This window comes from Rhamphochromis sp. 'chilingali' (genome assembly GCF_963969265.1).
Source record: "Rhamphochromis sp. 'chilingali' genome assembly, chromosome: 17".
Taxonomy (NCBI): domain Eukaryota; kingdom Metazoa; phylum Chordata; class Actinopteri; order Cichliformes; family Cichlidae; genus Rhamphochromis; species Rhamphochromis sp. 'chilingali'.
The window spans coordinates 25,229,480-25,257,009 of record NC_137944.1 but is presented as its reverse complement, the minus strand read 5'-3'; the positions used below and the strand labels follow the sequence as shown (position 1 = coordinate 25,257,009).

General features: G+C 40.6%; 2 protein-coding genes across 5 annotated transcripts; one reads left to right on the top strand and one right to left on the bottom strand.

Moving 5' to 3' along the window:
* The first annotated feature begins 2 nt into the window (after nucleotides 1-2).
* On the top strand, nucleotides 3-12,676 carry prrt1 (proline-rich transmembrane protein 1). Of its 2 annotated transcripts, none has more exons than XM_080863737.1 (4): nucleotides 3-369; nucleotides 3,418-3,755; nucleotides 6,575-6,766; nucleotides 9,664-12,675. In XM_080863737.1, exons 1-4 carry the CDS (start codon nucleotides 351-353, stop codon nucleotides 9,838-9,840), a joined length of 726 nt encoding a protein of 241 aa, XP_080719863.1. In that variant the 5' UTR covers nucleotides 3-350; the 3' UTR covers nucleotides 9,841-12,675. The 2 variants fall into 2 exon arrangements, with proteins under 2 accessions (XP_080719863.1, XP_080719864.1); XM_080863738.1 differs by lacking the exon at nucleotides 3-369 and adding an exon at nucleotides 1,857-1,953 and having other exon boundaries at nucleotides 9,664-12,676.
* A 1,901-nt stretch (nucleotides 12,677-14,577) lies between these two features.
* On the bottom strand, nucleotides 14,578-26,755 carry tmem268 (transmembrane protein 268). Of its 3 annotated transcripts, none has more exons than XM_080863521.1 (10): nucleotides 26,571-26,755; nucleotides 23,781-23,919; nucleotides 20,194-20,288; nucleotides 20,010-20,117; nucleotides 18,518-18,670; nucleotides 18,322-18,399; nucleotides 17,787-17,876; nucleotides 17,397-17,603; nucleotides 16,186-16,276; nucleotides 14,578-14,994 (listed from the first exon to the last, which is right to left on the bottom strand). In XM_080863521.1, the coding sequence occupies exons 2-10, from the start codon at nucleotides 23,911-23,913 to the stop codon at nucleotides 14,654-14,656; spliced, it is 1,296 nt and encodes a 431-aa protein (XP_080719647.1). In that variant the 5' UTR covers nucleotides 23,914-23,919; nucleotides 26,571-26,755; the 3' UTR covers nucleotides 14,578-14,653. The 3 variants fall into 3 exon arrangements, with proteins under 3 accessions (XP_080719647.1, XP_080719646.1, XP_080719648.1); XM_080863520.1 differs by having other exon boundaries at nucleotides 14,581-14,994; nucleotides 18,322-18,432; XM_080863522.1 differs by lacking the exon at nucleotides 14,578-14,994 and having other exon boundaries at nucleotides 15,381-16,276; nucleotides 18,322-18,432.
* Between the last annotated feature and the right edge of the window lie 775 nt (nucleotides 26,756-27,530).

Below are 27,530 nucleotides of genomic sequence, written 5' to 3'. Positions count from 1 at the left end.
AAGACAGCGATAGCTTTGTGTCTCATTAATTCAATGTACAGCGACGCGTTAGCGGAGAAACATTATTAGACTGCCCTGCGCGCACAGAGAGGAGAGGAGAGGAGGGGGAGCTGAACGGAGCTGTGCGCGGTGACAGAGCCGGGTTTAAAGCAACAAAGGAAGAAGAAAAAACACCTCAAGTTGTTACTGCCGCTAAAGAAATAAAGATGAAAACATCCTGAGGATGGGCTGCACCCGTTTGGATTAAAAGTCTGCATCATCGCGCACTTGAAGGAGGATTTTCACCACCAACTGGAGTAAAGGAAAAAAAATAGATCCGATCAAAGGAGGCGGACAGAAGATCTGAAAGCATGTCGTCAGAAAAGCACGGTGAGGCGTTTTAATTGTCTGAAGCACGAAGGCAGATCCAGGGCATCGGCCTATATATATGTGTGTGTGTTTTGGTTTTTTCTAGTTTGCTGTCATCTGCGCTTTTCCCAGCTGCCCCCTTGTCAACCTCTCCATCCGCTTTTGCTTCTGCTGTGTCTACAAGATGATGCACCGCTGTGTGGGTGCAGCTTTGGTGGGGGTTGGAAAAAATAACCGCAGGGCCGTGGAGACTTTAAACTAATATCATCAGACTTTCTGTGTGTATCTGCTGAATTTATTTCTTTTACATTTAGTTTATTTTCATGTTCAGATTTTCTTCACTGAAGTGAGCTTTCACATCCTTCCTGGACTCCCTGTTCCCTATTTTTCCTCCCCTCTGTTATATATGTCTCACATCATTACGCACGGGCCTACGTACATCTCTCCTGACTATAGACAGGATGTGGGTGTCCTTTGCGCGTGCACGCCTTTAACAACCATTTATTGCTCGTGAACCCGAGCCTCTCTTCCACAGACACACACACACTTTAATCCTTCCACTTTCTAATATTTTAGAATTTGAAGCACCAGTTACTGATGTTGCTGGTGAACTGCATCTTTCCTCTTAAAAATATTCAAATAAACAGTAAAACAAAGTAGACGATGACACCTGATCTTGCCTCAGGAGGTGTGAAGAGCATAATGTGGAGCCGGCTGTAAACGTGACCGCTGTCTTGTGCTTTAATCAGATCTGAGAGGCTATAATTAAACAATGGATGGACATCTGCTGATGCTCAGAAGACACTCATGGGAATGCAAAACCATTAAAATACAGCAGGGACGTTAATGTGTTCAGCTAAATGGATGTACAGGTATTAGTTAACTGTTCCAAGCTTCTAAGTAGCAAATGCCTCAAGAAGAGAGTATTACAGGCATTTTGCTGATGACAGACGGACTCGGTTTTAGTTCTAACTCGAGGGCAGCATCACATTCAGGTGTGCCACTGCCACAGCTCTGTGCATGCTTCTGGGTGAATCATCAAACATTTCCCACAGCTCAAAATGTCTCAGGTTGTAACTCAACAGAGAAAATCAATATTTCTGATTAGGTGTGTTTGACGGCTTCTGGTCAGTAAAATCTGCAGCTGTGGGCGCTGCAGATTGACTGCGACCTTAAAGGGACACTTTACCCCAAATCAGACATATCCTACCTCGGGCCTTAACCTGTTGTTTATTGATCTCAGCTGTTTTTAGTGTGACTTTTTATGATATCGGCACCAAACCAGCTCAGAAATGCTCACTTTACTTGGAATAAAATGCAACCAAGTGGAAGATAGATGGATGCTACAGATTCAACTGTTTTATGTCCCAGTGATCACTGAGATTAAGGCAAATTTAAACTTTGCTGGCCAAGCAAGAGTCCAGGGATGTTTCAAGATGGCTGCCGAGCTGTGAGACGTTACAGCTGATCTGAGAGAGGAAGCCATGAATGTTTAAATGCCGTCACTCTGTCACAGCCTCGCCTGGACAGGCTGACACTTTCATGCAGCTGGATGGAGTAGTTTGGGAGTTTCCGCATGAAACTGCTCACATCAAGATTTTCTTTGTGAGTAACCTGGTCATTATTTCTGTGAAGAGGTGCTGCTGCTGGGTTTTTCCCAATATAAGCTTTTTTTTTTTTAACATGTTGAGCACCACAAGGCAGTACTTTACTTCCATTATATCCAAGAGAAGAGGAGCATTTCTGCACCTGATCCCTTAAAAAACTGGACAGCACGTGCCAAAACAACTGAGATGGATGAATTAGATCTACATTTGATTTTGAGGTGAACTGTCCCTTTAATGTTTAAGCATTACAGTTTAATGGAAAGGGGAAAAAATCAATATATATTTGATTAAAAGACTATTGATCTATAATGATGGCTAGAATTGGATCAGTAGCAGACAACTTGCTTAAGACAGTGATCTATTCCTGCACAGAATTCAAACATTAAGGCAGAAAATGGAAGAGATTTAATTAAAAAGAAACATTATCATTATTTATTCAGTGAAATAACAGAAGAAAATGTGTATTTTAGCTTAAATCTGTTGTTGAAGTGATGACAAAACACTGCGCGTGATTGCATTTTGCAGAGTAATGACGAGCGATTAAATTAACTACTCGGCTTGAGTGTTCCCACAGTTTTATTTCTCTCATCTGGATGCAGGTCGTTGCGCTATTAAGATCTTTATCATAAAGAAGAAAATAATGTGACGTCTCATGTTATTTTATATGGAATTCAAGTTATAATTGCCAAAGATGCTGCGCACACACACACACACTCTGATATATTTTCTGCTCATCACGTGATGACCTTTCAAAGGTGTCTTCCTCCTCGCGCTCGCTCCTTTCCCCTCTGTCTGTTTCTGGTCCACTTCCTGCTTGTGACAGGGTTGGGGCCTCTTACGTAAAACCGGTCCCCCGAGCGCACAAGTCGTCATCCCTCATCACCCAGCTTCTCTCCCGCTCGCTGACACTGCCTCCTGCTCTCCTTCTTCATGTCTCATCAAATCCTCCCTCTTCTATTCCTCCAACCCTCTCAGTTGTTTTCAGTGTTAAGCAAACACAAAGGGAGCAGAGGTGTGAGCATTAAAGTGTTCAGACGTCCAGAAGCAGACAGATGCTTCGGGACGTGTTTCTCGACACCTGAAATGCCAAATTTCTGCTGCTAATAAACTTCTTTGTGAAGGATAAGCAGAGAAAAAGGCCTTTCTTCTTTTCCTTTGCCGGCAGTGAAAATGCCAACCACTGTCATCATTAGCCTGCGCAGGTTGGAAATGTCAGGCTTTGTAGCTGCTTTTTTAAGTCTTGCTGAAGAGCTGTGCTCCGTGTAATTGTTTTTTTTCTCTCCTCCTCGGCAGTGAAATAAGACATATTAGAGCCAACATGCAAACACACGTGTAGCCGTGCTCGAGTTAGATAACACGCTCTCGCTCTTACATCTGTTTCTTTTATTGTTCTTCCTCTGCCTTGTCTATTTCTGACTGCTCACCTACCTTTCCTCATCTTTCCTCCCTCTTCCACTCTCAGGGCTCGATGACTCTGGCCGTCAGACCATGCAGCCTCCTCCGTACCTGCCCGGCCCACAGGACCCCAACATGCCCCAGCACCCCAACATGCCTCCCGCGCCGGGCACCCAGCCCAACTACCCTCCTCCGCCTCCTCCTCCGGGTTCAGAGGGATACCTCCAAGAAACTCAGTTCCAGTGTGCCCCGATGGGGCCTCCGGGAGCCCCGCAGGGCTACACTGTCCAGACCCAGGCTCCGGGAGGCACCATGGCGCACCCTCCTGTGGGATACCTCCACCCGGGCTACCCGCTTCAGCTGCAGCCGTGCACAGCTTACGTTCCCGTCTACCCCATGGCATCGGTGAGTGAGACACAGCCTTGAAAGATTTCACAGCTCTGGCAGCAGGCTGCAGCAGAATTAAACCTCCACACTTCTTTCCGGCTCGTTTAAAATTGTCCATAATTCACTCCTCAGTAAGATCCACTAAATGTCATTCGATGCTTATTATGCAGGGAATCAAACGTTCTTCTGTTATCTCAGGGGCTTGTCTCTATCTTCAGAGAAAATGCGCATTTTGTGAAGTAATTTGCTCATTTTCTGCTTCGTTTGTGGCACCTGCTGTTGCGTCAATTAGCTGGACATTTATTAATCAAACGATGTCTCTTTTTTCCCCACATAATCAGCAATAAATGTCCGGAAAGCTCAGTCAGAAAAAGGAAAATTACAAACCACCTGATTTGTTCCAGTGAGCATGTCTTTATTCATCAGGCTCGTGTCCCACCAGCCCACAAAGAGCCTCTCGTATGATTTTAAATATCTTTAATGATGATGAATGATCATTTTTAATGATTAATGATGCACACAGCAGTGTTTTGAATAAGCTCTTTGGTGTTGCTTTCATTTCATTAATTTTGCAGGGTCAGACAGGGACGTAAACATGCAGGCTAATTCTGCACGTTGTTGCATTATTAGGCTGAAGTAATTTGCATTGATTGTCCTTGTACTTATATAAAGGCGTAGGACATTTTTCAGGCTAGAGGACATGTGGTTTCATTTTTGTGTGCAGCTTTCCAGCAAAAACAGGCTGAGTGTGTTTGTTTGATTCTCATAACAATCGAGATATTTCTCTGAGCTTTGAGCCTGACGGGTGAAATCGGTACTTCGTGGTAAAGTGTGCTTAAAGTGAAAGATCGTCTGGAAGCCACACATAAATTATAATACATGAAAGCTGACGTGTCAGTTAATTAATATCAATGTAATCAGTTAACCCACATTACATAAATTATACTGCTTTTTTTACACTCTAATACATAACTGAGTGCGTCACTGAGGTGGAATATAAATGCTAATACAATATTCGTACATTAGAGGAGCCGTAAGTTTGAAAAATGAGTCACAGAGCAGCAGTTCAAGCCAGTAAAATTAATTGATTTGGCTGATTTTAAATCAATTCATATACAAAACAGCAACAACAAAAAAGAAAGCAAATCTTTTGTTGCTGAACGTCATTGTAAAGCTTTTTTTTTTTAAATAATTTGTGCACAAATCCTTCATAAACAAGACAATTAGATTTTAAGAGAAGCTAATTTTGCATAAAGAGATCCATATTTTTTCTTTGGGCTTTGCTGCTGCTTTTGCACAGACACACGATCAGCAGGAATAACTGGCTGCGCAGGAGATGTCCTTCACAACAGACGATGCCGATGCGTAAGAGCATCTTATGACACTCAAGCTCGGATCTGGGTTGCAAAATACTGTGAAATCATTAGAGGAGCATTATTCCAAATTATCAAGACAATAATTTGCGTGCATGAAATTAAAAATGTCCCCACAAGGGACATCAGGGGCTCTGCAGAACAAAGGAAGTGCAGCACAGCTGTAAACTAACAATATAGTTGATGACTGCAGGGAGGAACTAAAACATGTGCAGCACTAAATAAGTTTAAACTGAAGTTAAAGGCCAGTACTTGTAGGTGGAGGAGGGTTGAAGGACAAGTAGAGCTGCTTCTCTCTGTATTGTTCAGTTTCTACTGTTTTTCTGAGGCTCATTTTTCAAAAATAAAACATAAATTTCATAAATTTAGCATCTCTGACAGATGGGGATATTTGAGGGGTCAGAGGATGATAAATATTAAATCTTTTCCTGTTTTTCTAATTCTGCAGCAGAGTTTTACCTCTCCAGGTCTCATCTCACTGTCCTGGGAGCTTCGGAGTATTCTAATATATTAATAACAGCAATGACAGGAATGAGACCATTTGAGCAGACGACATAAATCCTTGGTTGAACTATTAAGCTTCAACATCATGTATTATAAAGACCAATCTGTACTCTTTGCCCATTCATTGTTGCTGGAGAACACAGTGGATTTTTGAACTACAGCCACACGTTCGTCCACGTTAATAGATCAAACAATTTATATTTTACCCTGAACTAACATCAAAGTTGTAAAACGAGGCCTCGGAAAGAGACTGTGAATCATCAGACATCTGAAAGTGCAGCTGTCTAGCTTCCCGTCGGTAATTTCTTAAAAGCAGCGTGGGTTTGAATGCGAGGAGAATAATATCGAGAGCAAAATCTGCACTGCAGCACAAAATCACAAAATCCTTTTCCTTTTTTTTCTTTTTTTAAGTGTATTTCTGTCTGGCCTGCTGAGCTGATAAACATGCACAGCTCAAGCAGAGCGAATTGTGATGCGTTTCTTGCATCTAATTGAAAAAAAACCCCCAAGTACTGAACATAATTTTTAATCCCGACAGGCTGAAAGCGGCACTGCACTCTGATATCTCGTCTCACAGCTAATGGTAATTACAGATATGACTGTACGGTGCAGTGCAGTCACGTTTCAGCTCCGCAGGTGGTTTAAAATAAAGCTAAAATTGTCCACTTGGCATAGAGAGCTAATGTTCAGTGCCTCCGCGCCACGATTAGGTCGCCTCCAACGTCTCGTCCAACTGTGAGAAATTCATTTAAATTAAAAATGAGACAATCAAAAATCCGAATGCCCCCTCTGACACCAGCGATCCTAGCAGGCTCTGCTTCCTGCTGCCCGGCTGCTGTGCCCTTCTTCACTCACATTAGCGTGTTCCTCTGTGTTTTGGTGTGGAAAGAGCTTTGCAAGCTGCTGGACTGTTTTAAAAGCACCGCTCTCCATCTTCTCCTCCTCTCTCTCTCTGTTCAGGGTCAGCCCTACATGCCGGCTGGAGGAACTCACCCGGGGATCCCACCGGGCCAGATTCACCCCATGCAAATGCCACCGAGCATCACCCTAATGGACCGCCGACCGCCGCACGACTACCTGCCCATCGCAGTGCTCACCACCGTCTGCTGCTTCTGGCCAACAGGCATCATTGCGATCATCAAAGCAGTGCAGGTTAATGCTGCTTCATAGTCTCCTTTTCATCTGTGGCTTTCATATCGATATAATATCACCTTTACAGATGACTTTGCGATGAATTTTCACTTTAAAGCCATTTTATTTGCAGACGCAGACGCTCCCATTTAAAATGATAAATGATAGAAATCCTGCAGTTTTTCTTGTCGTCCTGTAAAATAAGACAAAAACTTTCAGTGACTTAAAGCTCTTTCTTTGCACGTTAAAACAAGACTTTATAAAATCAATATTTAAGAGAATATTTTACTTCCAGTAATTTCTCAATAATTTCTAGAAACAGCCGAGCCATGTGGTTCTCAGTAAACAGAACAGGTATCTTTCTTACATTTAAATGTTTCATATTATCATACAAATTGTAATATTTGATAAGCAGAGAAAATACAAAATGACGTTTTTAAATTATGATTTTATTGATTGAGGGATAAAAAGCTATCCAAATTTATTTACATGCCCTACAGTTTTTGAAAGTTGAGTTAAATTTTAGCTAGCCTTCCTGAAGAAGGATAAAAGATCTCAAAAAGTAACACATTATGCCACAGTCTGAAGAAACACACCTGAGAAACAAAGTCACTGACATCTATCAGTCTGGAATGGGTTACAAAGCCATTTCAAATGTTTTGGGACTCCAGTGAACCACGGTGAGAGCCACTGTATACAAATGGAGTAACAGGAGTGTCCAGCCTACCTAAATTACTCCAAAAGCAAATCGACGAATCATCCAGGAGGTCACAAAAGAACCAGAACAACATCTAAAGAGCTGCAGGCCTCACTTTTCTCAGTTAAGGTCAGAGTTCAACAGTAAGAAAGAGACTGGACAAAAATGGGAGAGTAACATGGTAGGGTGCTGGTCTGGGGCTGGGTTGCCTCTTCTGGACTCTGGGCTTGCTGTAATTGATCAAACTGCTGTCTACCAGAAAATCTTGAAAATCATCAGTTTACACCCTGAAGCTCAAGTTTACTTCGGTTATGCAGCATGAGCCAAAACAACCCAGAAAGTTCACCTCTGAATAGCTCAGAAATAAACAAAATGAAGGTTTTGGAATGGCTGAGTCAAAGTCTGGATTTAAAACGATTGACATGCTTTGGCATGACCTTAAACGGGCTGTTTGTGGTGGAAAATGCTTCGATCTGGCTGAATAAAAGCAATTTTGTGAAGAAAAGTGGGACAAGATTCCTACACAGTGATATGAAAGTCTTACCACCAAGCATCACACACACTTGATTAAAGTTCCTGCTGCCAAAACCAGGTATAGGGTGCAGGTAGGTTTAGCTAACCTTTTCCCTTAATAAATGAAATCAGAAATGTAATTTTATATTTACTCAGGGTATCTTTGTCTAATTTTCAAAGTTGTTTGATGGTCTGACACATGTAAGTGGGACAAATATGCAAAAAACTAAGTATTTAGGAAGGAGCCAAATACATTTTGTGGAATTATTTTAAGCTCTGAAAGACTACACATTTGTTGATAAGCGAACAGCTCAGTAAAGGCAACAGCAGAACTGCGTATCTATGGCTTTGACATGTGTAGGTTATTGAATGTGACAGAAACTACAGTTTTCCTCAGACCTCCACGTCAAAATGTCCAAATTTACAGCAGAACTACATCATTGTGTGAAAAATCTGTGGTACATCTACTGCGGTGGTCCTGTGGGAGGTAATTGTCAAGTAGGTGTCGATTATGCCGCTAGCTGTTTGTTGAGCTTCGCTTCACCTTATTCACGTCACTGAATTGGACCTCTGAACTGTGTTTACGGTAGTTTTAAAAATGGACTTGTACCTTTATGCGATTAATTTTAAGGACAACCAAAAAAAACCCTGGATTTCACTTTTACCGACTCGCTACTACTGAAATATGTCACTGCAGGTTTCCAAAAAATAAAACGGCAAAGGCAGTTAAGCAAAAGGGTGCCTACATCCATCTTTTATCTACAGTTTGTAGGGGATGTGTCACTTGTTGCTCTCTTGTGTATTTTCAGTAGTTTTTAGGGCAACACTGGAGCCCTTAGTCGCAGAAGAATGAGATACTTCACACTTTGTGACACTACAAATGAGAAAACTAAATTATCTCAAGCCTTGACATATATTTTGGAAAGCAACTCTTGTAAAATGGCACATATATAAAGGTTTTCAGGCAAAATTATTTTATCTTTATCTTTTTAATGGGTTGTGAATTAAAAAAAAAAAAAAAAAAAAGCCTTCCAGCTGCATGTGACTGTCAGGAAAGATCATTCATCCCTTGACTGTTTGTGTCAAAACAGGCTGTGGCTCTTTCTTCCTGCCAAGATAGGATCTGAAATACAGAAAACGACGTGGCTATGAATTTACCGACTGCAAACCAGGAGCCAGTATTTTGTGATTCATAATCATACAAAAAAAAAAAAAAAAAACAGATGGAAGATGTTACTTTGTGGATTCACTGATGTCACCTCTACATAATCTGCATCAGCAGGCGCAGTTTTTTTTTTTTTTTTTTTTAAATGCTGTTTTTCTGTGCAGGTGGTGTAAAGTTAGAGCTCCGTCTGGTGACTTTCATACTTTTATGTTGCTCTGTTGTTTATCTAATGGCAGACTGTGCTGACCAACACGCACTCAACAGACCACATCATTACATAACTGCACCATTGTCAGTGCAATGGGACAGAATGGATTTTTTCCTCTGGGCCTGCTCAGCTGGCTGTGCGCTGAGCTGATCTGACAGGGCATGGACCCACCGGTCTGAGCTCTATATGATGTTATAGGGTGTTACTGCACATTCAGCCTGTGCTGCAGTGAAATCGATCCATTCATGCTGTTTCAGACTCTCTCCTGCTCCCACTCGTGTATCTGCTTGTTGCGTAACACATTTTCGAATTTCTCCTCCCTCCTTCCCACTTAGGTGCGTACGGCGATAGCCAGAGGGGACATGGTGACGGCGGAAATAGCCTCCCGCGAGGCGCGCAACTTCTCCTTCATCAGTCTGGCGGTTGGCATCGCCTCCATTGTGCTGTGCACCATCCTCACCGTGGTAGTCATCATAGCATCGCAGCACCACGATGACGACTGGGAGCCGTAACTCCACTATTAAGTCCTGCTGGGAAATCATGGCCTGTATTAGCTAGCTAACTCTCAATCATTATGAGGATGTAGAAGCATTAAAAAAAATGCACTCAAAACTGCTGCTGGCCCTCTGCATACAGCCACACACACACAGCTCTGACCTAACCTGCCGCCATCACACACTCACAACCAACCACAGCTGTCGTCCAAATGCAAACAGCTGTCAAACGAGGCCCAGCTTTGCTGTTATCACAGCGGCCGCTTAATATTTACACCTAGATATGAGCTGCAGGAGGGAAACAAAGCTCCTTGCATTAACAATTCATGTGATGCTGATTAATTTATACGTCCTTCACTGATGTGTTTGGATGAGAGGATAGGCCGCTGTGTGTGTGTGTTACATATTTTAGCAGCAAAATTGACCAAGTGGCGACCCCCACGGTTGATGAAATTTCAGATGCCTCATTTAAAAAAAAAAAGGTTTATTTAGCTTATTTAAGTCTCGCTGGTGCAGATATACATGTGTTCTCTTCTTTATGCGTGCCATGTGGAAGCAGTGCTGATTTGCAGTGTAGAAGTGTCAGAGGGGATAGTCGATGTACATTTATAACATGCCAAATGCAGACTGGACTGACCAATCAGAGTATATATTTCTGTTTATGTATTATATCAACACTTATCTGTTTAAAATGATACTATATGAACTATGTGTTATTTATTTATAATCTGAAATTTATTCATTTATCCAGTATTTACCCATGCATAGACTTTGTCTGCTATAATTTGCAGTATATCGCTGTTTTATTGAATTTGTCGGACTGATTGAATTGGCCTGAATTTGATATCTTACCACTATGATATTGCACTTTGTAGTAACAGGACGAGATGATGCAGCTGCTTACATTTATAGTTTTTACAGTGCATGAATATAAATCTAAGCTAATGGGCTTTTAGTGCAAAAAAAAAAAAAAAATGCTGCTGCTCTTGGGAACATTTCCCTGAAATAAATGTGTGCTGAAGTATTTTTCAAGATGTCAACGAAGCTACTGTCAAAACAAGAAAAGGAGACAACTTAGATGATAAGTCTTTAAATATTAGGTTTGCGAATATAGCATTTTAGAAGTGTGTTAGCCTTTTTTGTGTTGCACATCTCTTGCTATTTAATCTTTAAAACACTTTTTATGAGACTTAGTGAAAAATTAGAAGAATGAGGCAACATAATCCTGCATGTCATCCTCAGTTTGCTTCCATTTCTCTTAAATACTAAGGCTAGAAGTGTGGCTCCTTTAATTTTATCTACAGAGTTTGTTTTCATGCAATTCTGTGGCTCCACCGTTACTGTGTAAACTATAAAGTCAGGTTTCCGGGGTGGTAAAATGAATGTTTCTAGTGTGAGAGAGAGGAAAACTTAATGCCTGTGTTCTATTGTAGCACTTTCAGCTCTATCATATTACCTTAGATGAACCTATGACTCTCTCATACTCTCTTTCTCCTCTTAGGAGTTATTGGACCTATTAACATATCTCTGTTGATCCCTAGGACGACAATATTCCAAAAAAAAAAGTTTTATAAAAATATTAACACAATAGGGAAAGTTTATAATTTGATAATTACCTAACAGTTTTAATATTATTATTTATATATTGTTTAACACATTGAAAAACATTTATATTGATATTTTTAATCTGAGACAGGAATTTAACCCACAATAATTACTTATTTTACAAATCCCATGTTATTCAATCCTTTTAGGTACATTTTATTTATTCTGTTGCATGTAAAATGTAAGTAACAGGAATAAAACAATAACAATTTGAAGCTGGAACAAAAAAGAACACTAAACCTAAACAGGCTGCTAATCGCTAACACTGTCGTTGTTTTGAAACTGCTTTAACAAGTTAAGATTAAAAATGCTATGTGACTCCCAAACATGTTAGAGGAGTTGTGTTTCAGCATTTAAAATGGATCAGCATTTTAGAGAATGAAATATCTTTCCTGTAGAGAGTTTTACTACCTGTGGCCTTGAGATATTAGCTTAGCTAGCTTAGCATAAAACCTGGAAAAGAGCGGGAAACTGCTAGCTATGTCCAATTGTTTCAAAATCTGCCTTTAAGCATCTCTAAATTTATTTTTACACTTTCTTCTTGTATTATATATAGTAAATAGATGTAATGTTCTAAGTATTAAGCTTTAGAGATGCTAATAAGTGTATTTTTTATTATATTTTGGACTTAGCTAAATTAGCTCCCCCTCAGTGCTAAAATATGAGCGTCAGTATTCTCATCTCATCTTGTCTCATTCTCTGCAGGAGAGCTAAATAAATGTGTCTCCCAAAATGTCAAAGTAGTTTCTAAGCAGGAATAAAAATAAAATTTTCCTCTTAAGACTCACATTTTCTTTTTCCCAGTGCAAATACAAGCCCAGTCAGTATGGTGACACTGAATTAAAATCAGTGTTAAATGAAACACAGGGCTGTTTAGTATTATAATTGCACAGAAGGCTCTGGCAGTGAGTGTGCTGACTGAATGGAGTCACTCCTAGTTTGTCTGCTGCTCGGCTGCATCTTCGTATGCAATCCTTTCTGATGGGATGAACTGCAGCTGTTGGCGCTACAGCTGGGATGTGTGTTCCTTATTTCCTTTTCATTTCTCTGTTTTGTTTTTCGGCTTGTAAATGCAGCGGGTTGCTTGTTCAAAGAGCCAAAAATTACCGTGTACATGTGGTTCTCTTGGGGTTTATTATTTTAATTATGTTCATGGCTGTGCTGCACATGCATTGGTTGTTTCTGACTTCAGTTGTTTGAGTAATGAATAAAACAATAATTTTGAGCTGTGAACAAGAAATCGACGAAGACAGCGTCTCATTCTTTGGGTCTGTTTTTCACCTCTCCATCCTCTCGGTCTCTATGGCATCTCCTCTCTCCCTCATCACTAGGATGCTATTTATAGTTGCCCCGGTTTTCTGCCTCTCTCTGTCTCTTTTTTCCTTCCTCTGTCAGAACATGGACTACAGTGTCTCTTGCTATCTTCTGTTTAATCACAGGATGTGCTGCAGGTTTTGGGCTCTGCACATTAAAATTAATAAACCTTCCTTAACTGTTTTACTGTATAAACATGTAAAATCATATCACATCGGTCACTTTCATGTTGTTTCCTGGCCATCTTTTTTTTTTGCCTCTTTGGTCCGGAATGGATGAAAAAAAGACTCATTATCAAACCCACAGTTATCGAAAACACGATTAATAATTATAAATGGATCTTTTCCCCTCTGGAACCACCACAAGGTTGATTTCACTCCCTTTCCACACCATTAAGTCTTTGGACAGTATTTTTTTGTCGTTTTGTCACCACAGTGGACGTTAAATCCTAGAATCAAGATGTGATTGAAGTGCAGACTTTCAGCTTTAGGTCAAAGGGTTTAACTGAGCTATTTTCATATGTTCAAAAGTAAATGGACAAATGACTGACAAACAGTTTAAAGGCCAGGCGAGACCTGAGTTCAAGTGACTTACAAATAAAAATATTTAGCATTAAAGCATTACTGACCAAGGTTGTTAGCATTAGGTGATCCACCCTCTCAATTCAATTCAATTCAGTTTTATTTATATAGCACCAAATCACAATAATGGTTGCCTCAAGGTGCTTTATATTGTAAGCTAAAGACAATTATGGTCACTTTAGGTTCCAAACAAGCAACAACTGTTGTTGTAAATAAAAGTAAAAGCACGAAAAAAGTGAAAGCAGTGTCTGTATGTGAGTTTTGGGGACCCCTGAGCTCTCAGTGTATATACAGTCCTGTGGTTCCCCTTAGTTGCTGTCTGAACCAGTATGCTTCTGGGTTTCCCCGACTTTACTTTCAACCTGAATAGTGCAGATCTCAAAGCAGATTTCAGCTCCTTTATTTCACTAACCTGACCGCGAGAAACCAAAAGAGTTACAGACTTGGAGAATGAGTGGGTGAAAAGGAGGGCTGTGACTGAAACGCACCATCTGCTGGCATAAAATAAAGACTTAGATGAGTTAGTGAATGGATCAGAAGTAAGCTAACATTTAAAATGAACTGAATAGAATGAACAATTTACCCAAGAAAATAAGTACATTGCATGCCCTCATTATCTAGTGGGGACTTATTCAATTAGTTCCTTTCTCTTGAGACCAGAAAGTAACCCAAATATTTTATCACCTCCCCTTTTGTTGTTCCTTCCCAGACTTATGCGTTCTTTCCCGTCAGTTTCTGTGTTCATGAACTGCTTTTATGTACATATGTCTGTCAGGCCCCCCTCACATAAAGTCCCTAAATAGTCCTCATTTGAAGATTTCTTACATTTTAGAAAACAGGTCACTTTTTTCCAGTGGTAGTTTTCATGCCTTTTTATTTGTTCACTGGTCCGTTTCTTTTCTTCAATAACACTACTATAATTAATTGCGCACATAGTTATTGATATTGCACCAGTTTAAAAATGTGTATTTATTGTTTGTTTATTGATCTCAGCATAGGCTATTTGAATTCCAGACCTTACATCTTCCCTCGATGCAATTCATCTATTCTGAGAATCTTGCACTGATTTCACATTTTATGAAAATTATTCATGTAAAGCCTGAAAGCCTTGGAGGGTTTATTAAAGTCTCTCATGAATTTAAAATAAGGAATTAAATATCAGTTTTCATATGTGAGTTTTAATTAGTATCATTTTTGTTAGCGCTAGCATTTTTGTGCAATTTATTACCCAAAGTTTGGTATACTTTATTTCTTTTAGTGATCTTTTATTACAGGTTTGTCACTTTGCATTTGAAACCTCTTCTATATTGCTTTTTTGCATATAAGAATCATTAAAATCTGTGGTATTGCCTCTTTAAATGGTGCGAGGTCTCTGTCCAACAGAAAAGAGGTTGGAAGGAAAAGGTGGGAGTCGAGCCAGCCCGTGTGTGCAGGATCACAGATGGTCGTTTAGCCTCCTGAGGAGAGCCGGTGTCTCTGAGATCGTTTAACTTGGCCTCACGCTGCACGCCTCTCTCCTCTATCACACGGTCCCAGCTTCCCCCCCGTGTCGGCCACGCTGGCTGTCTTGCTGTTTGTGTTTGTGTCATCTTGCTGCTCTCTCGCTGGGCTGTCATCCCGGCCCCAACATCAGGACTGATGGGCGACGTCTGGAAATATTTCAGGATGGATTCTGGGAAGTAAAACCGCAGGTGTAGAAGCACAAAACAATATTTTTTTGCCAGGATGAAAAAAACAAAGCTCATTACACACTGACATCACTTTCCCTTCACACATTGTGTCTTTGTCTACAAATCACTCGACAGGCTTAGTGTCCTTGTCTACAACAGCACAATAAGTTTATTCAATCGAATACTGCGCTTGAATGCATTTTAAAGGCAAACATACGTACATATTGCTTCATCATTTTCATTTACTGTTCATCAGTCAGAAGGAGACCTGTCACAGGCAGCCATCGATGTTTTATGACCCTTAAATTTACCCCAAATGCACTTTTTCAAGTTTTTCTACAGTGAATTACAAGAAAACACCTAAAAAAAACCATGCAACATACCAGTGCTTGTTTCTGTGTTTTTATTAAAAACTGGGATTTTTGTATCACAATATAAATATTTACCCTCTAAGGTCTAAGCTATCAAAGATGCAAAACTCAATCCCACAAAACTCTTTAAAAAAAAAACAGCAAAATGAGCCTTTTTGATAAAAATATGGATAGGTTTTAATACGTGTGGAATATGTGATTGTCTGGACTTGCAAGAACAATTTAACAATTACTAAAATTACAAAGTGTGATTGCCTAGGGTTGGAGTAATGTAGTGAGACAGAGCAGTAACATAATATGGAAATAGCACAAGTGCCTCAAAACTCTACTTGAGAAAAACGCATATATACATATACTGTGTGTCAAGTCATAATAACCTGTATTTAATATATGTACAAATAATTTAAACAGTAGTAAGCAGTGGCCACGGCTGACTGCCATGCACACGGGAGGACAAACATTGTTTTACAGCAGCTGGACGGACCTGTGTTCTGCAGTGACAGCGTTTGGCAGCGTGCAAATGAGTAAACATCCAGCTGGTGCAAACAGAGCGGGCAAGAAAACAGCAGCTGACATGCAGCAAGAGAGCGATAACCTTAAAACTAAGGAAATGAAGAGTTTGAGGCTCCAAACAAGTCCTTCTGGGAATCAAAATGTTCTTGATCCATAATGCCTCCTGAGAAAAATTCTCCCATATGTCAGTTTGTGTAGTTTCCAGCAGCTCTCTGTGTTTCTGGTTTGCTTTTGGTTGTTATTGAAGGATCTTTGTTTTGATGTACTGACAGAGGCAGATGGGGGCTGTGGTGCAGTGGCTTCTCTGACCTCTGTGGTGTGACGATCCTGAGAGCCTTTCAGACACGAGGAGCTTCACATAAGCCGCACTGTAGGTCATGAGGAGCTGGTAGGCTTTAGCCTGCAAGGATAAAAACAAGGACATAAGCAGATATTGGATGTGTGTGAGAGAAAATGCGAGGTGGGATTGAAACTATCAAAATGTAATCTTAAATGTGCTTTGAAATGATTAGTTAAGCCTTTTCTGCAGGCTACACTTTGAAACAAGGGGCTTATTAAGGTCTCAGTCATATAAACGTAGCCATAAAAACGATCAGATGCTCATTAACTGAAAATACTAGTGCAATGTCTAGTGCAACAGTAATCAGCAGACAGGCGCTGCTGCTCAAATGCACTCGACTGACTGATCATCAGCGAGTCTGAGCACCTGTGGTGGGTAAGTGGGTCAAAGAATGTAAGGCACAAACACTAATATTTCCTAAACCTTTACATGAAAAAACAACAACTTTAAAAACAAATCTAAATAAACATTTTTGCCCTCCTCTTCTTTTGGGTGGCACATTTTTCAGTGACTATTTGATATAAGAAGGAGGTGCTCACCCCACATCCAACTGGCTAGCTGCACGTGTGCTGGAGATGGCTGTACAAGCTACTGAATCATGGCACATACTCAGTTTTTCACTCACTGCTTTTGGCTTAATTTCCGCTGAATAAATAATGACATGGTGTAATACAGTATATTGTGTATTGTTCAGCTGAGGCTCTACCTATTTTTAGAATCTGGCAAGAACCAAGAAAGAACCAGAGAGGGGGGAAAAACACAGTTTGGGTAATGAGCCACTACTGAGCTGTTTTACCCATTCATTTCTTAGAATTTAAGCCCAAGTAGTCGTGCTGACAGATTTCTTTTTATTCACAAAAGCAGCATGTCTTTGTCAAAGAGAAAAACTGACACGTCCCGTTGAAACCGCACTCAGGGATTACATGTGTAGTTAAACTTCTTTGCACTGGTACGGCCCATTTAAGATCAAAGTGAGCTGAATGTGACCCACGATATAAAACAAGCTTGTGAGGTTTGGTAACAGAAGCCATTTTGCTCCTCCAATGAAAAGCAGAACGCTTCAGCTCTGATTTTAGTGCCCCGTGAAGCTGCACACATCTGTGATCAGCCAGATGTGATAGATCTGTTGCTGATATGACTAACGTGGGTCTACTATCGCCCAGACCATCATGTCTCTCACCTGAGAAGGTAAAGCTGCATCGGGGACGAGGCTGTAGTTTTTGGTGGCTGTGGCGTCCTTCTGCTGGTTGGATGATCGGCCGCTGGCTGCGCTGCCATTCTCCAGCAGAGGCGTCTGCTCATCGGAGTCCTGCTCCTCCGCATCTGATTCTCCGGCCGACACTTTGGTCACCAGGACGAAGTGAGACATCTTGCTCTTCAGTTTTTTCTGATGGGAGTTAGACATCGATTTTATCATTTTAAAGACCAAATGTCTGCGTTTGTTTCCTGCGGCAACCTGGAGTTATATTTCTATCGATCTGGAAGGAGGGCAAACAGCGGAGCTCCAGAAAAATCGATGCGGCAGCAGCAGCAGAACAAACCGGGCGACAGATGTACTTGACTCTCTCACCTGAGTGTCAGTCGTCGCAAAGCTGAGCTCCTCTAAAGTTTCAGTCAGAGCCCTCAAACAGGGGGACATGTCCCAATACACGAAGTACAGCTACAGAGAGACACAGAGAGGGGACAGCAGACACGAGCTTCAGTGGACCACTGATGTCTATTAATCACCACATTATTTCATTTTAATAGATCTGTTTAAAGCATGGAAGATGCCCTGCACCACAACATGCAATATTATTACTCCTGTGAACTTTTCCTAAACCTTTATCGTTATCCTGCACACTTTTCCTCCACATCACAATGTTTTCCACTGAGGTCAATTAAAGGTTTTACTTCCTCTCATTGGCCGTTTCCCTTCTGTCTGACTGTTTGCTGTCATTGGTGCTGAATCGTCAGTCATCTCTGTATTTGTGTATTTATCTTTGGCAGGTTGTAAACAAAGAAGGGGGAAATGAATGAAATGGAAGTTGGTAGCCTGAACTGTATGAAACAGCCCATACTCAGCTTCATATTCTGCCAGTTTGAACTGATGTTATCAAACTAACCTTCATGTTTCCGGTGCAGTTTCGCACCCAGTCAGCCACGCCCACCAGCAGCTTGTGTCTCACCAGCATCTCGTTAACCTGGACCAACCGAATATCTAAATTCACATTGATCTGACACAGAATGGTTTGAGAATCAGTTCAGGGTCAGACTTGTGTCAAAACTGGCTTTACTGGCATGTCGTGACAGCTGACTTACCTCCTTGTTACTGCAGTGAAGGATGAGGATGACGGCAGTGGTGAGGACGATGGAGATCAGGCTGACGGAGAGACAGAGGACCCAGTAGTCGCTAACGGTGATGTAGAGGTGGAGGGTGGAAAACACCGCACACCACAAAACCACATACAGCACCTGGTGGAAGCAGAGGGGAGGAGGCTTTAGGAGTGTCAGCTGTGAAGCTAAACCATTAAATATTCTGGTTCTCAAAACTGTAGGGCGGACCCACTTGTGAAAATACTGAGTGAAACTAAGCGAATAAGAACGTTGATGTTTTTGCATCTTCGCTGAGCACAAACTCTGCTCGAATTTAAGTCTAGCTGGATTTCACTCTGCCTCTGTGTGACTGGTAATGGAACATTAAAAGGGTGATTTTTACTGTTGTTGTTGATGTTTGTTCAGAGTTATTAATAAAGGATTTCTTATGAAAAACCTCAAATTTACCCAGAACCCACAGAGATGTGTTAATGATGCTTGTTTTGATTGGAATTCCAAACTTATTAGTCTGTTTATTAATTACTAGATAAACATAAAAGAATTAGTAACTACAGTTTTTCACTCAATACTTACAGCCAGAGCAAAAACACTGAAATCATGGCAATTACTCTATTCATGACTCTCAAATGAAAGGACTTCCTGTTTTCTCTGCCATATGTCACCTAAACTACACAACTGTTTCACACAACTCTGCGCAGTCCTGTGCTGGTCTTCCAGGACCGGATGACCCAGCAAATCCAAACATGCAATGGCCAGAGAAAAAAGAACCCCCAAGAGCTACATATCAGAGTCTAAATGTTGCAGAAAAAGACTGAACAAGTGTAGTTTGTTTGTAAGGGTAGCCGGGGGACAGCCTCTTCTAAGCATAGCTTAGGCTTGCAAAGTTGGATCTAAACAAGAAGATTTATTTGTATTGGATATTTAATAAAGAACAATGCTTTTTAATACCGAACTAGTGTAAAGTCAATTGAAATAAAGTAAATGTGGTATACTTTTGATGGATATTTTAATAGATTATAAGTCAAAGCACATAGATAATCACAATAAAATCATTTAGTTAAATAATTTAAAAGTTTCAACTAAAAAAATAAATAAATATTGTTGTTTTGTTTTTTTCGGGATTGTTTGAGAGTACACTGTCTATAAAACCTGAAATCTGTGTAACTTTTCCGCATTTCTTTGTAAGATGTTGTAGCAGCCTTTAAGGGGAATTCCTCTGAACAATGAGCCTGTGAAAACTTCCTGTCTATCCAGTTAGTCAAGACCTTGGAGGTTTGATGAAAGTGCAGAATTTACTCAAACTGATTGATGGAGATCTTTGTCTGTTTTGCTCTCTTTTCTATTTTCACTCTGACTACCAGAAACAGCCTGCACAAGAAAAACATTTCAAAGAAAGAATGAAAACCGAAAGAAAAATATTGAAAACAAACAAAATAAACACAGGAAGTGATAATGGAGAACAGAAAGATCATCATACCGGCGCCATTATAAAATGAAACTGAGCCGAGTTGAAAACCATGTATCTCCTGACCGAGGGGACGTCCAGAGCTGTTTTCAGTGGAGTCTCCATGTCTTCACGTGGAATCTAAAATCGTGAAACAAACAAATTAATTTGGTAAAGATCTCTAACGTGCTGCTGTTCAGTGTGTGCGCGTGTTAACCTGGAAGCCCTCCCTCTCCAGTTTGGCACGGCACCGAAGCAGATTAAAGCTGGGGTACAGCATCGAGCAGCTCGGCACTGACGCCACACACTGACCTGAGAGAAAGACAAGAGTATGGAAATAAAACCTTTGAATCGATTGATTGATTCATTTCATTTCATCCATATACATAAACCAAAAAACATCACAGACCAACACCTGACAGTGTGCATGCGATGAGAATAAGGAAGACCAAAAAGTAATCGTAAAGATCAACTGATTTCAATAGTGAACCTTTGTTAAATGTAGGTCATTAAAACCTCAGTCCACCTCTGGTGTGTTAGTCATCACAAACAACTTTAAGAAAAGTAGCCACAGGATGAGCTGTGGGGTTAAAATATGCACCACAGATTTAGAGCAGGCTTTTTAATCCGAGACCTTTACAGAACATAAATAAAATCTAACACTGTGTAACTTACAAGGAAATGAGGAAACTGTGCTCAGAGGTGAAAATTGCCTTTATGTGTTTCTGGTAAAGCGTGCAGGCTCGAAGCATTCCTGGCACAACAGTCCCAGCACTGGTATGTGGTTCATTATAAGGCGCAGGAGGAATTTCACACTTCAGGTTTGAATAGGCGAGTGCAGAAGCAGTTCCACGAGAGCATAATCCAGGTTTTTTTTGTCCTCGTTTCAAAGAGCGTCTCTGTTAGCTGTAAGAATGATTGTGCTGGTTTAAAATGTGCCATGTGTGATTCAATCATTTGTCACAGGAAACCAAGAATATATGAAAATAAAACATGTCATCAAGATCAAGTCTGTGTGAAAACTATTTTGGGATCATAATGCCTCCCACACACCGCTTCAAAAGTCTCTTTGGGTGTGGAGCCACTCCAGATGGGGCGTGGACAGTGAGGGGAAAAATAAGGAATGACGTTAGGTTGAAGGATGATGATCACTGCTATTGCACTGAAATAATCTGCACGGTTGTGTGTTGTGTGTGTCGCTGTGTACTGTCACATGGGGGCAGTGTCAGTTTGCCTGTGGGCTACTCTGGTTTGTCTGTTTTTGGATCTTTAGCTGCTGAGGAGACCACAGAAGTTGTGCAGTCAAAAGAACTAGTGAAGTGAAACTCAGTGCTAAAAACAATGAAAACTGCCCACTGCAGTCAGATCTGTGCTGCTTTTTAAAATCTCCGATGCAGTTTTCTTCCTTTGCAAGCCCACTTTATAACCAATCAGCACTGCACCTACAAATAATGTTATTGCTATTGGGCTGTTGAATTCGTGGACTGCATGTAAGCATGTGTTGCATACCCAAAATCTTTCACTCTGTATTTAAAAGCCTGCACAAGGGCACTCAGTGTGGTACCATGATTTCTGTTTTAGTGCTAAAAAGCTTAAAAATGTATTAAGATATCCAAACACACGCGTGTGGATCACAGACTGAAACAGGCCAGAGTCAGAAACAACTTGCAAACAATCCATCCAGAGAGTTCTTGAATTATTGGTTAGATTGACGCAAACAGTCTGTAAGTAAGAACGAGATTTTAACTCGCTTTTTCAACCTTTACACAACTGTTGCATTAATATTTTCTCTGAACTGAAACAGGCACTATAATCATAGTGGAAGGTAGTGTAGGTCTGACTAAAGCACTATGTGGGCAAAACTGCCTACACATTACATCTACAGGTGCTTCTGGACCATGGAAACCTGCGCTATGAAGCTCCCAGCACCCGGTCTCTGTGCTGATGTTAATGCTAGCCGAGGCTTGTAGCTCTGCAGTTATTGAGCCAACACAGAGTTGGCTGCTTTTCCACACTGTCCACTTCAGCAGCGACCGAGCTCTGTAACTTTTTATGCCTGAGTTGCCGTGATCTCTAAAAGCTTCCACTTCTTATCACGTCACATATCACAAATTACAGATGATTGTGGAATATCTAAGAAGGAGGAAATTTCAGTAACTGAGTTGTTGCAGGGGTGGCGTCCTATTACAGCACCACGCTCTGATTTAGTTAACCCATTCCTTCTCAAATGCTTTTAAAGGCAGACTGCATGTTTGGTGCTTGGTCGTATACACCTGAAAACACCTGAATTCAAAGCCCAGTACTTTTCTCCATATAGTGTGTGAGATGAATTACCCAATTTGGCTTTTATTAAATATGATTTATCAGCTTGTTCATGTTATTTGCAACCAATTCAACAGATCAGTTGGTAGAAAACACACAGCTTTGATAATAATCCAGTGCTTTGACAGAACTGGAAATCTAGGCTACTAAAATGAATTCCAAAGATTAAGGTCACACAAACACACACAAAAGAATAAAAAATATTAACATATTTAAAGAGACTGGAGGCAGGCAGTTAGGGAGACAGCTAAAGGATGATAAAAGGCATCACATCTAAGCAAGTCTATAGAAATGAATTTTTAGAAGCTATTTAAAAGAAGCCGTTAATTCTGAAGGATGGTCTCCTCAGAAAGGTCACATCACAGCTGAGGGTTGTCTCTAGATTTGAACCTTTTGAACCACTTAAAAAGCCCCACCTGAAGCCTCGAGCAGGCTCATACAAGGTCAGTTATTCTGCTGCCTCGCTCGGAGGCAGACCCAAACAAGCTTTAAAAAAGCGATCAGTAAACTCTTAGATCAGTTCATCCGTTGAGCCGACAGAGAGAAGCCAGGATGGGGGTGATGTGATGCTGTCTGAAGTATCCAGTAAGATGCCAAGCACCTGCCAGACGGCAGGAAGGTGCAATAATCCAGGCTTAAAAAGTACATAGACGACTTTCTGCAGATCTGAGTGTGAAAGTGTAGCTTTAATTCTATAGATGGTTCTAACTAGGAGAACTTTTTTTAACATGAGACTCAAACATGAGGCCTGAATTGAAGTGAACACTCATGTTTCTGGCAGCTTTCAAATGCCCAAGAGAAGTTCTCAGTTTGTGGGACTGAACAATAACATTTGTGGTACTTTGTTTCAGAAACTGCTGTGACGTCCAACATTTAACCTCACTGAGGTGGTTTAAAAAAGCAGCTCGGCTTTTAGGTCTCATTAGAAGGTATATCTGCTTGTCCCAGGTGTAGGAATGAAAAGAGAGGTTCGGGAAGCGAATAAATAGAAAATCAAATTGCACCACAGGTAGCACAAGCTGCAGAGGATGAAGGGTTTCCTACACTGTTAAGAATGCTCTCATGACTGTTTTGTATCAGCAAAAAGAAGCAGAAACATCAAAGTAATCCAAATGAATTGATTCAATTATTTCTCTACACCATAGGCCTTAGTAGGCTACACTTTGGCCAGGGTTAGGCACAAAGATTTTGCTATTTATTTATCCTACTTCCTGTTTTATATCTAACAGCTAAACATCCTGATTCATACTGAGACCAGAAGCCTTGTTCCTTCAAACAGACGCAGTAAAAAGGCAATTCATTTCATTAACAAGCTACAAATGTCAACTTGCAAAACAATACTGCCAGTAAATCAGCATAAAAAGCTATATGCCATAAATTCATCTTCCATCAGCAGCTGATCTTTGATGCACAAAAACCGAACTAAGGATGTGATGAATGAAGAGCTGTTTATCAAATACATACAATAAAAAATGCAGTTACCGTTCGACCAGTCAGGTCTGCTGTTGATGCTGTCCCGCGCATGAGGTCTGGAGTACTGAATTTGAACGTCCCCCTCCCTCTCCTCCACTATGTGGCAAACTCCATTGCTGTCCTCCATCATCTCGGGGGTCATTGTGTCCTTAAGAACAAAACAATTAAATTTAAAAAAAAAAAAAATCTAAACTGTTAAGCTTAAAAGTTCCTCTGGCTCATGTGATGGCAGAGTCATGCACGATTTTGCAAGAATCACAAGAAGACAGTCAGAAAGAAAATCATGTGCGTGTAAGAGGTTGTGACTGCCAGTATGAATAGCATTGGGAAACTGTTTGGTAAGCCTGGAGAACACATTTGTGAGGAAGCACGTCATGATAAGAGATAAAGTAAAGAGGAATGCATTCATTTATTCTTTTCCTAGTGTATGAGTCCCAACAAAGGGGAACTTCAAGACGGTACACACAAAACCAAAGGAAGTAAAATATTTAGCTACTATCAGTACTGAACTGCGCAGAGAGCTGAGTCATGGGCATGTCAATATATTAGAGAGAAATGACTGGAAAAGTTAAAATCACTTTTGCATTGATTACATACTAGAAGTAACTTGACAAGCACCTGAAAAAAGTGTAGCTGTACTGTTTTACATAAATAGTAGCGCTGCATAGTTTTATGCATGTTGTATATTAGATGCATGTTTGAACTTTTTTACTCTTACATCACCTTGATGATCAGTTACATCAGTCAAATGTTACAAATGCAGCACACAGTCCTCCAACACAGAGAAAAGCATGTATATTAGTCTCTATATGCCAGCCACTCTGTTAGATACACCTGTTCAACTGTTCATTAACACAAAAGTGTAATAAGCCAATCATATGACAGCACCTTTATGCATTTAGGTACATAAACATGGTCTGAAAAATAAAAAAACAAAATCCAGTGAGCAGTACTTCTGGTGGTGAAAATGCCTTGTTCATGTCAGAGGTCAGAGGAGAATGGCAACAGTAATTCAAATCACCAGTGGGTATAACAGGTAAGAGCATTTGAAAATGTAACACGTCAAACCTTGAAGCAGATGGACTACAGCAGCAGAATACCTGTCCTGTCAGCTAAGAACAGGAAACCGAGGCTACATTGTTCACAGGTTTCCCAGTATTGGATGTAAAAAGACTGGACAATATTTCCTGGTCTGATGAATCTCGATTTCTGCTGCCACATTCAGATAGTAGGATCTAAATTTGGTATAAAAAGCGTGGAGCCATCCAATCTCGCATCAAGGATGCATGGTGGATGTGTCATTTCTTTTTACACACTTTGCCCCTTAGTACTAAGTGAGCACAGTTTAAACACCACAGCCTACCAGACTATTGTTGCTGACCATATCCATCCTTTTAACAGTCACAGTGTATCCATCACTTAATGGTTGGATAATGGACCAGTTCACAGAATCCAGAATGGCAGCGCTGAAGATAAAAAGTGAGCCCAGCTAAGTACTAGTAAGGTGTTAAATGCTGATCTGACAGGAGGCTGAGGCCTTTATAGGGTGACTATGTAGCATATAAGGTAAGGTTCTCATTCCATTTCATGTTCATTTCAGCAGTCCATGGATCCCTACATCTTTGCACCACTTGAATAAACTCTATGAGAGCTTTAGGTGCACATGTATAGCTCATGTTTCCCCTAAACTGCAGTATTCTGTAAGTAAACTAAAAGAAACTAAACCCAAAGTCGATCTGTGACCAGTAATTTAAAAAGCTAAAGCTAAAAGCTAAATATGTTAACGAAACCACAGCCATAACGATAACGGGGACAAAAAAAAAACCTTAAAGAGGCCTTTATCGCTAATAAACACATTTACAGTTAACTGTGAGAAGTCTGCAACCTTGCAGGAAACTTTAACTTCTGCTTTCGGGGATGTGGGCTGTTACTGCTGTGCAATACTGATACAATATCTGCTTACGGAGGCAGAACAAATGGGCTGAATTGTTGAGAAATTACATTGTTGTGATTATTTTGGAGTTTTACCAAAATAAAACTCGTTCGTTGCACACAAACGTGCAAAAATGCCATAGCAGAGAAGCTGTCTCATAAAAGAAGAGGAGACACAGGTTTCTTGTGGACACTACACCTGAACCAGATCCCTCTCCAGCACCAAAACTGACCGTCAAATAAAAGAAAAGTAATGAACTTAAATGTTTTTTAACCAGCTCTCTCTGGCTGTCGTTGGAAACAAAGTTTAGCAGTTAAGTGTGAAATTTAAACTGTCGGTGTCTAACCTATTGAAGTCTAACCTCTTCCTCACTGCTCTCATTCTGACTTTATTTACTTTCATTTTCACTTCCTTGATTGTTAATAAGGTCTAACGTTAGACCTTATTAACAATGCCAGTACTGGCATGGAGACAGTTTATCACTGCCTGCTTACACTGCACCTGCAGATGAGGATGGGGAAGAAAAAGAATGACACATTTCACACATGTGCAGGCAGGCTGTATCTTGCACTCGGTGCATGTTTTTACCACCCAGAGGGCTTTATCAGTAAACACCCAGCTGTTATCTTTACAATGCATCATGTTTTCATGTCCGGTGTTGCAAACTGCACATCCTTTTTGCCTGCTCGTAAACTAAACAGTGTATCCTTAACCTGACGTTAAACTGAAGCCTCGACGATGACAATGGTTGAATATTTTTGCTCCTACGCATTTTTTTTGTGCGCAAAAGTTCCTCTGTAAGTTATTTTGTTTCTCCTGACACCTGTACACGTGAGAGTTCCAAAGCAAGACTAAACATGTCCTACCTGAACTTCAGATGAAACTCCATCAGTTCACCAAAGCTGTCATCTTTGTATTCCCTTTGTCCTTCCTACCATAACTCCTGTTAATCGAGAGAATTACCACATGATGGTCCTACAGACACACACAGAATTGAAGCGTATGCCTCTATCACACGAATGAGTCTCAGCCTCTCTCTCTCTCTTTCTCTCTCTCGCTCTGTTTCTCTCTCTCGTGACTGAGCTCAGCCCAAACTCATGACTGCAGGAATGTGGTTTGTGTGGTGTTCAGCTCAACCTGTCAGCATTAGAAAGAGGCTCATGGCCTTCATGCAGGGACCCGTTGAGAAAAACTAGCTTCATTTTGATATATATATATATATATATATATATATATATATATATATATATATATATATATATATGTATAAAAACACCCAGCACGCCCCTGCGGGCGGTTTATCCTTCAAGCTCGGGTCCTCTACCAGAGGCCTGGGAGCTTGAGGGTCCTGCGCAGTATCTTAGCTGTTCCCAGGACTGCGCTCTTCTGAACAGAGATCTCCGATGTTGTTCCCGGGATCTGCTGGAGCCACTCGCCTAGCTTGGGAGTCACCGCACCTAGTGCTCCGATTACCACGGGGACCACCGTTACCTTCACCCTCCACATCCTCTAGAGCTCTTCTCTGAGCCCTTGGTATTTCTCCAGCTTCTCGTGTTCCTTCTTCCTGATATTGCTGTCATTCGGAACCGCTACATCGATCACTACGGCCGTCTTCTTCTGTTTGTCTATAATATATATATATATATATATATATATATATATATATATATATATATATATATATATATATATATATATATATATATATATATATATATATATATATACATACAGGGTGGGCCATTTATATGGATACACTATAATAAAATGGGAATGGTTGGTGATATTAAAGTCCTGTTTGTGAAACATTAGTATATGTGAGGAGG

What these genes read in the sequence shown, in the direction of transcription:
- prrt1 (XM_080863737.1), top strand. An exon ending in CCGTCTACCCCATGGCATCG is followed by an intron (nt 3,756 to 6,574) that starts GTGAGTGAGACA and finishes CTCTCTGTTCAG; the next exon opens with GGTCAGCCCTACATGCCGGC. An exon ending in CGATCATCAAAGCAGTGCAG is followed by an intron (nt 6,767 to 9,663) that starts GTTAATGCTGCT and finishes CTTCCCACTTAG; the next exon opens with GTGCGTACGGCGATAGCCAG.
- tmem268 (XM_080863520.1), bottom strand. Translation starts at nt 23,913, where the DNA reads ATGACCCCCGAGATGATGGAGGACAGCAATGGAGTTTGCCACATAGTG. An exon ending in TGGAGAGGGAGGGCTTCCAG is followed by an intron (nt 20,118 to 20,193) that starts GTTAACACGCGC and finishes TCACGATTTTAG; the next exon opens with ATTCCACGTGAAGACATGGA. An exon ending in TTCACTGCAGTAACAAGGAG is followed by an intron (nt 18,433 to 18,517) that starts GTAAGTCAGCTG and finishes ATTCTGTGTCAG; the next exon opens with ATCAATGTGAATTTAGATAT.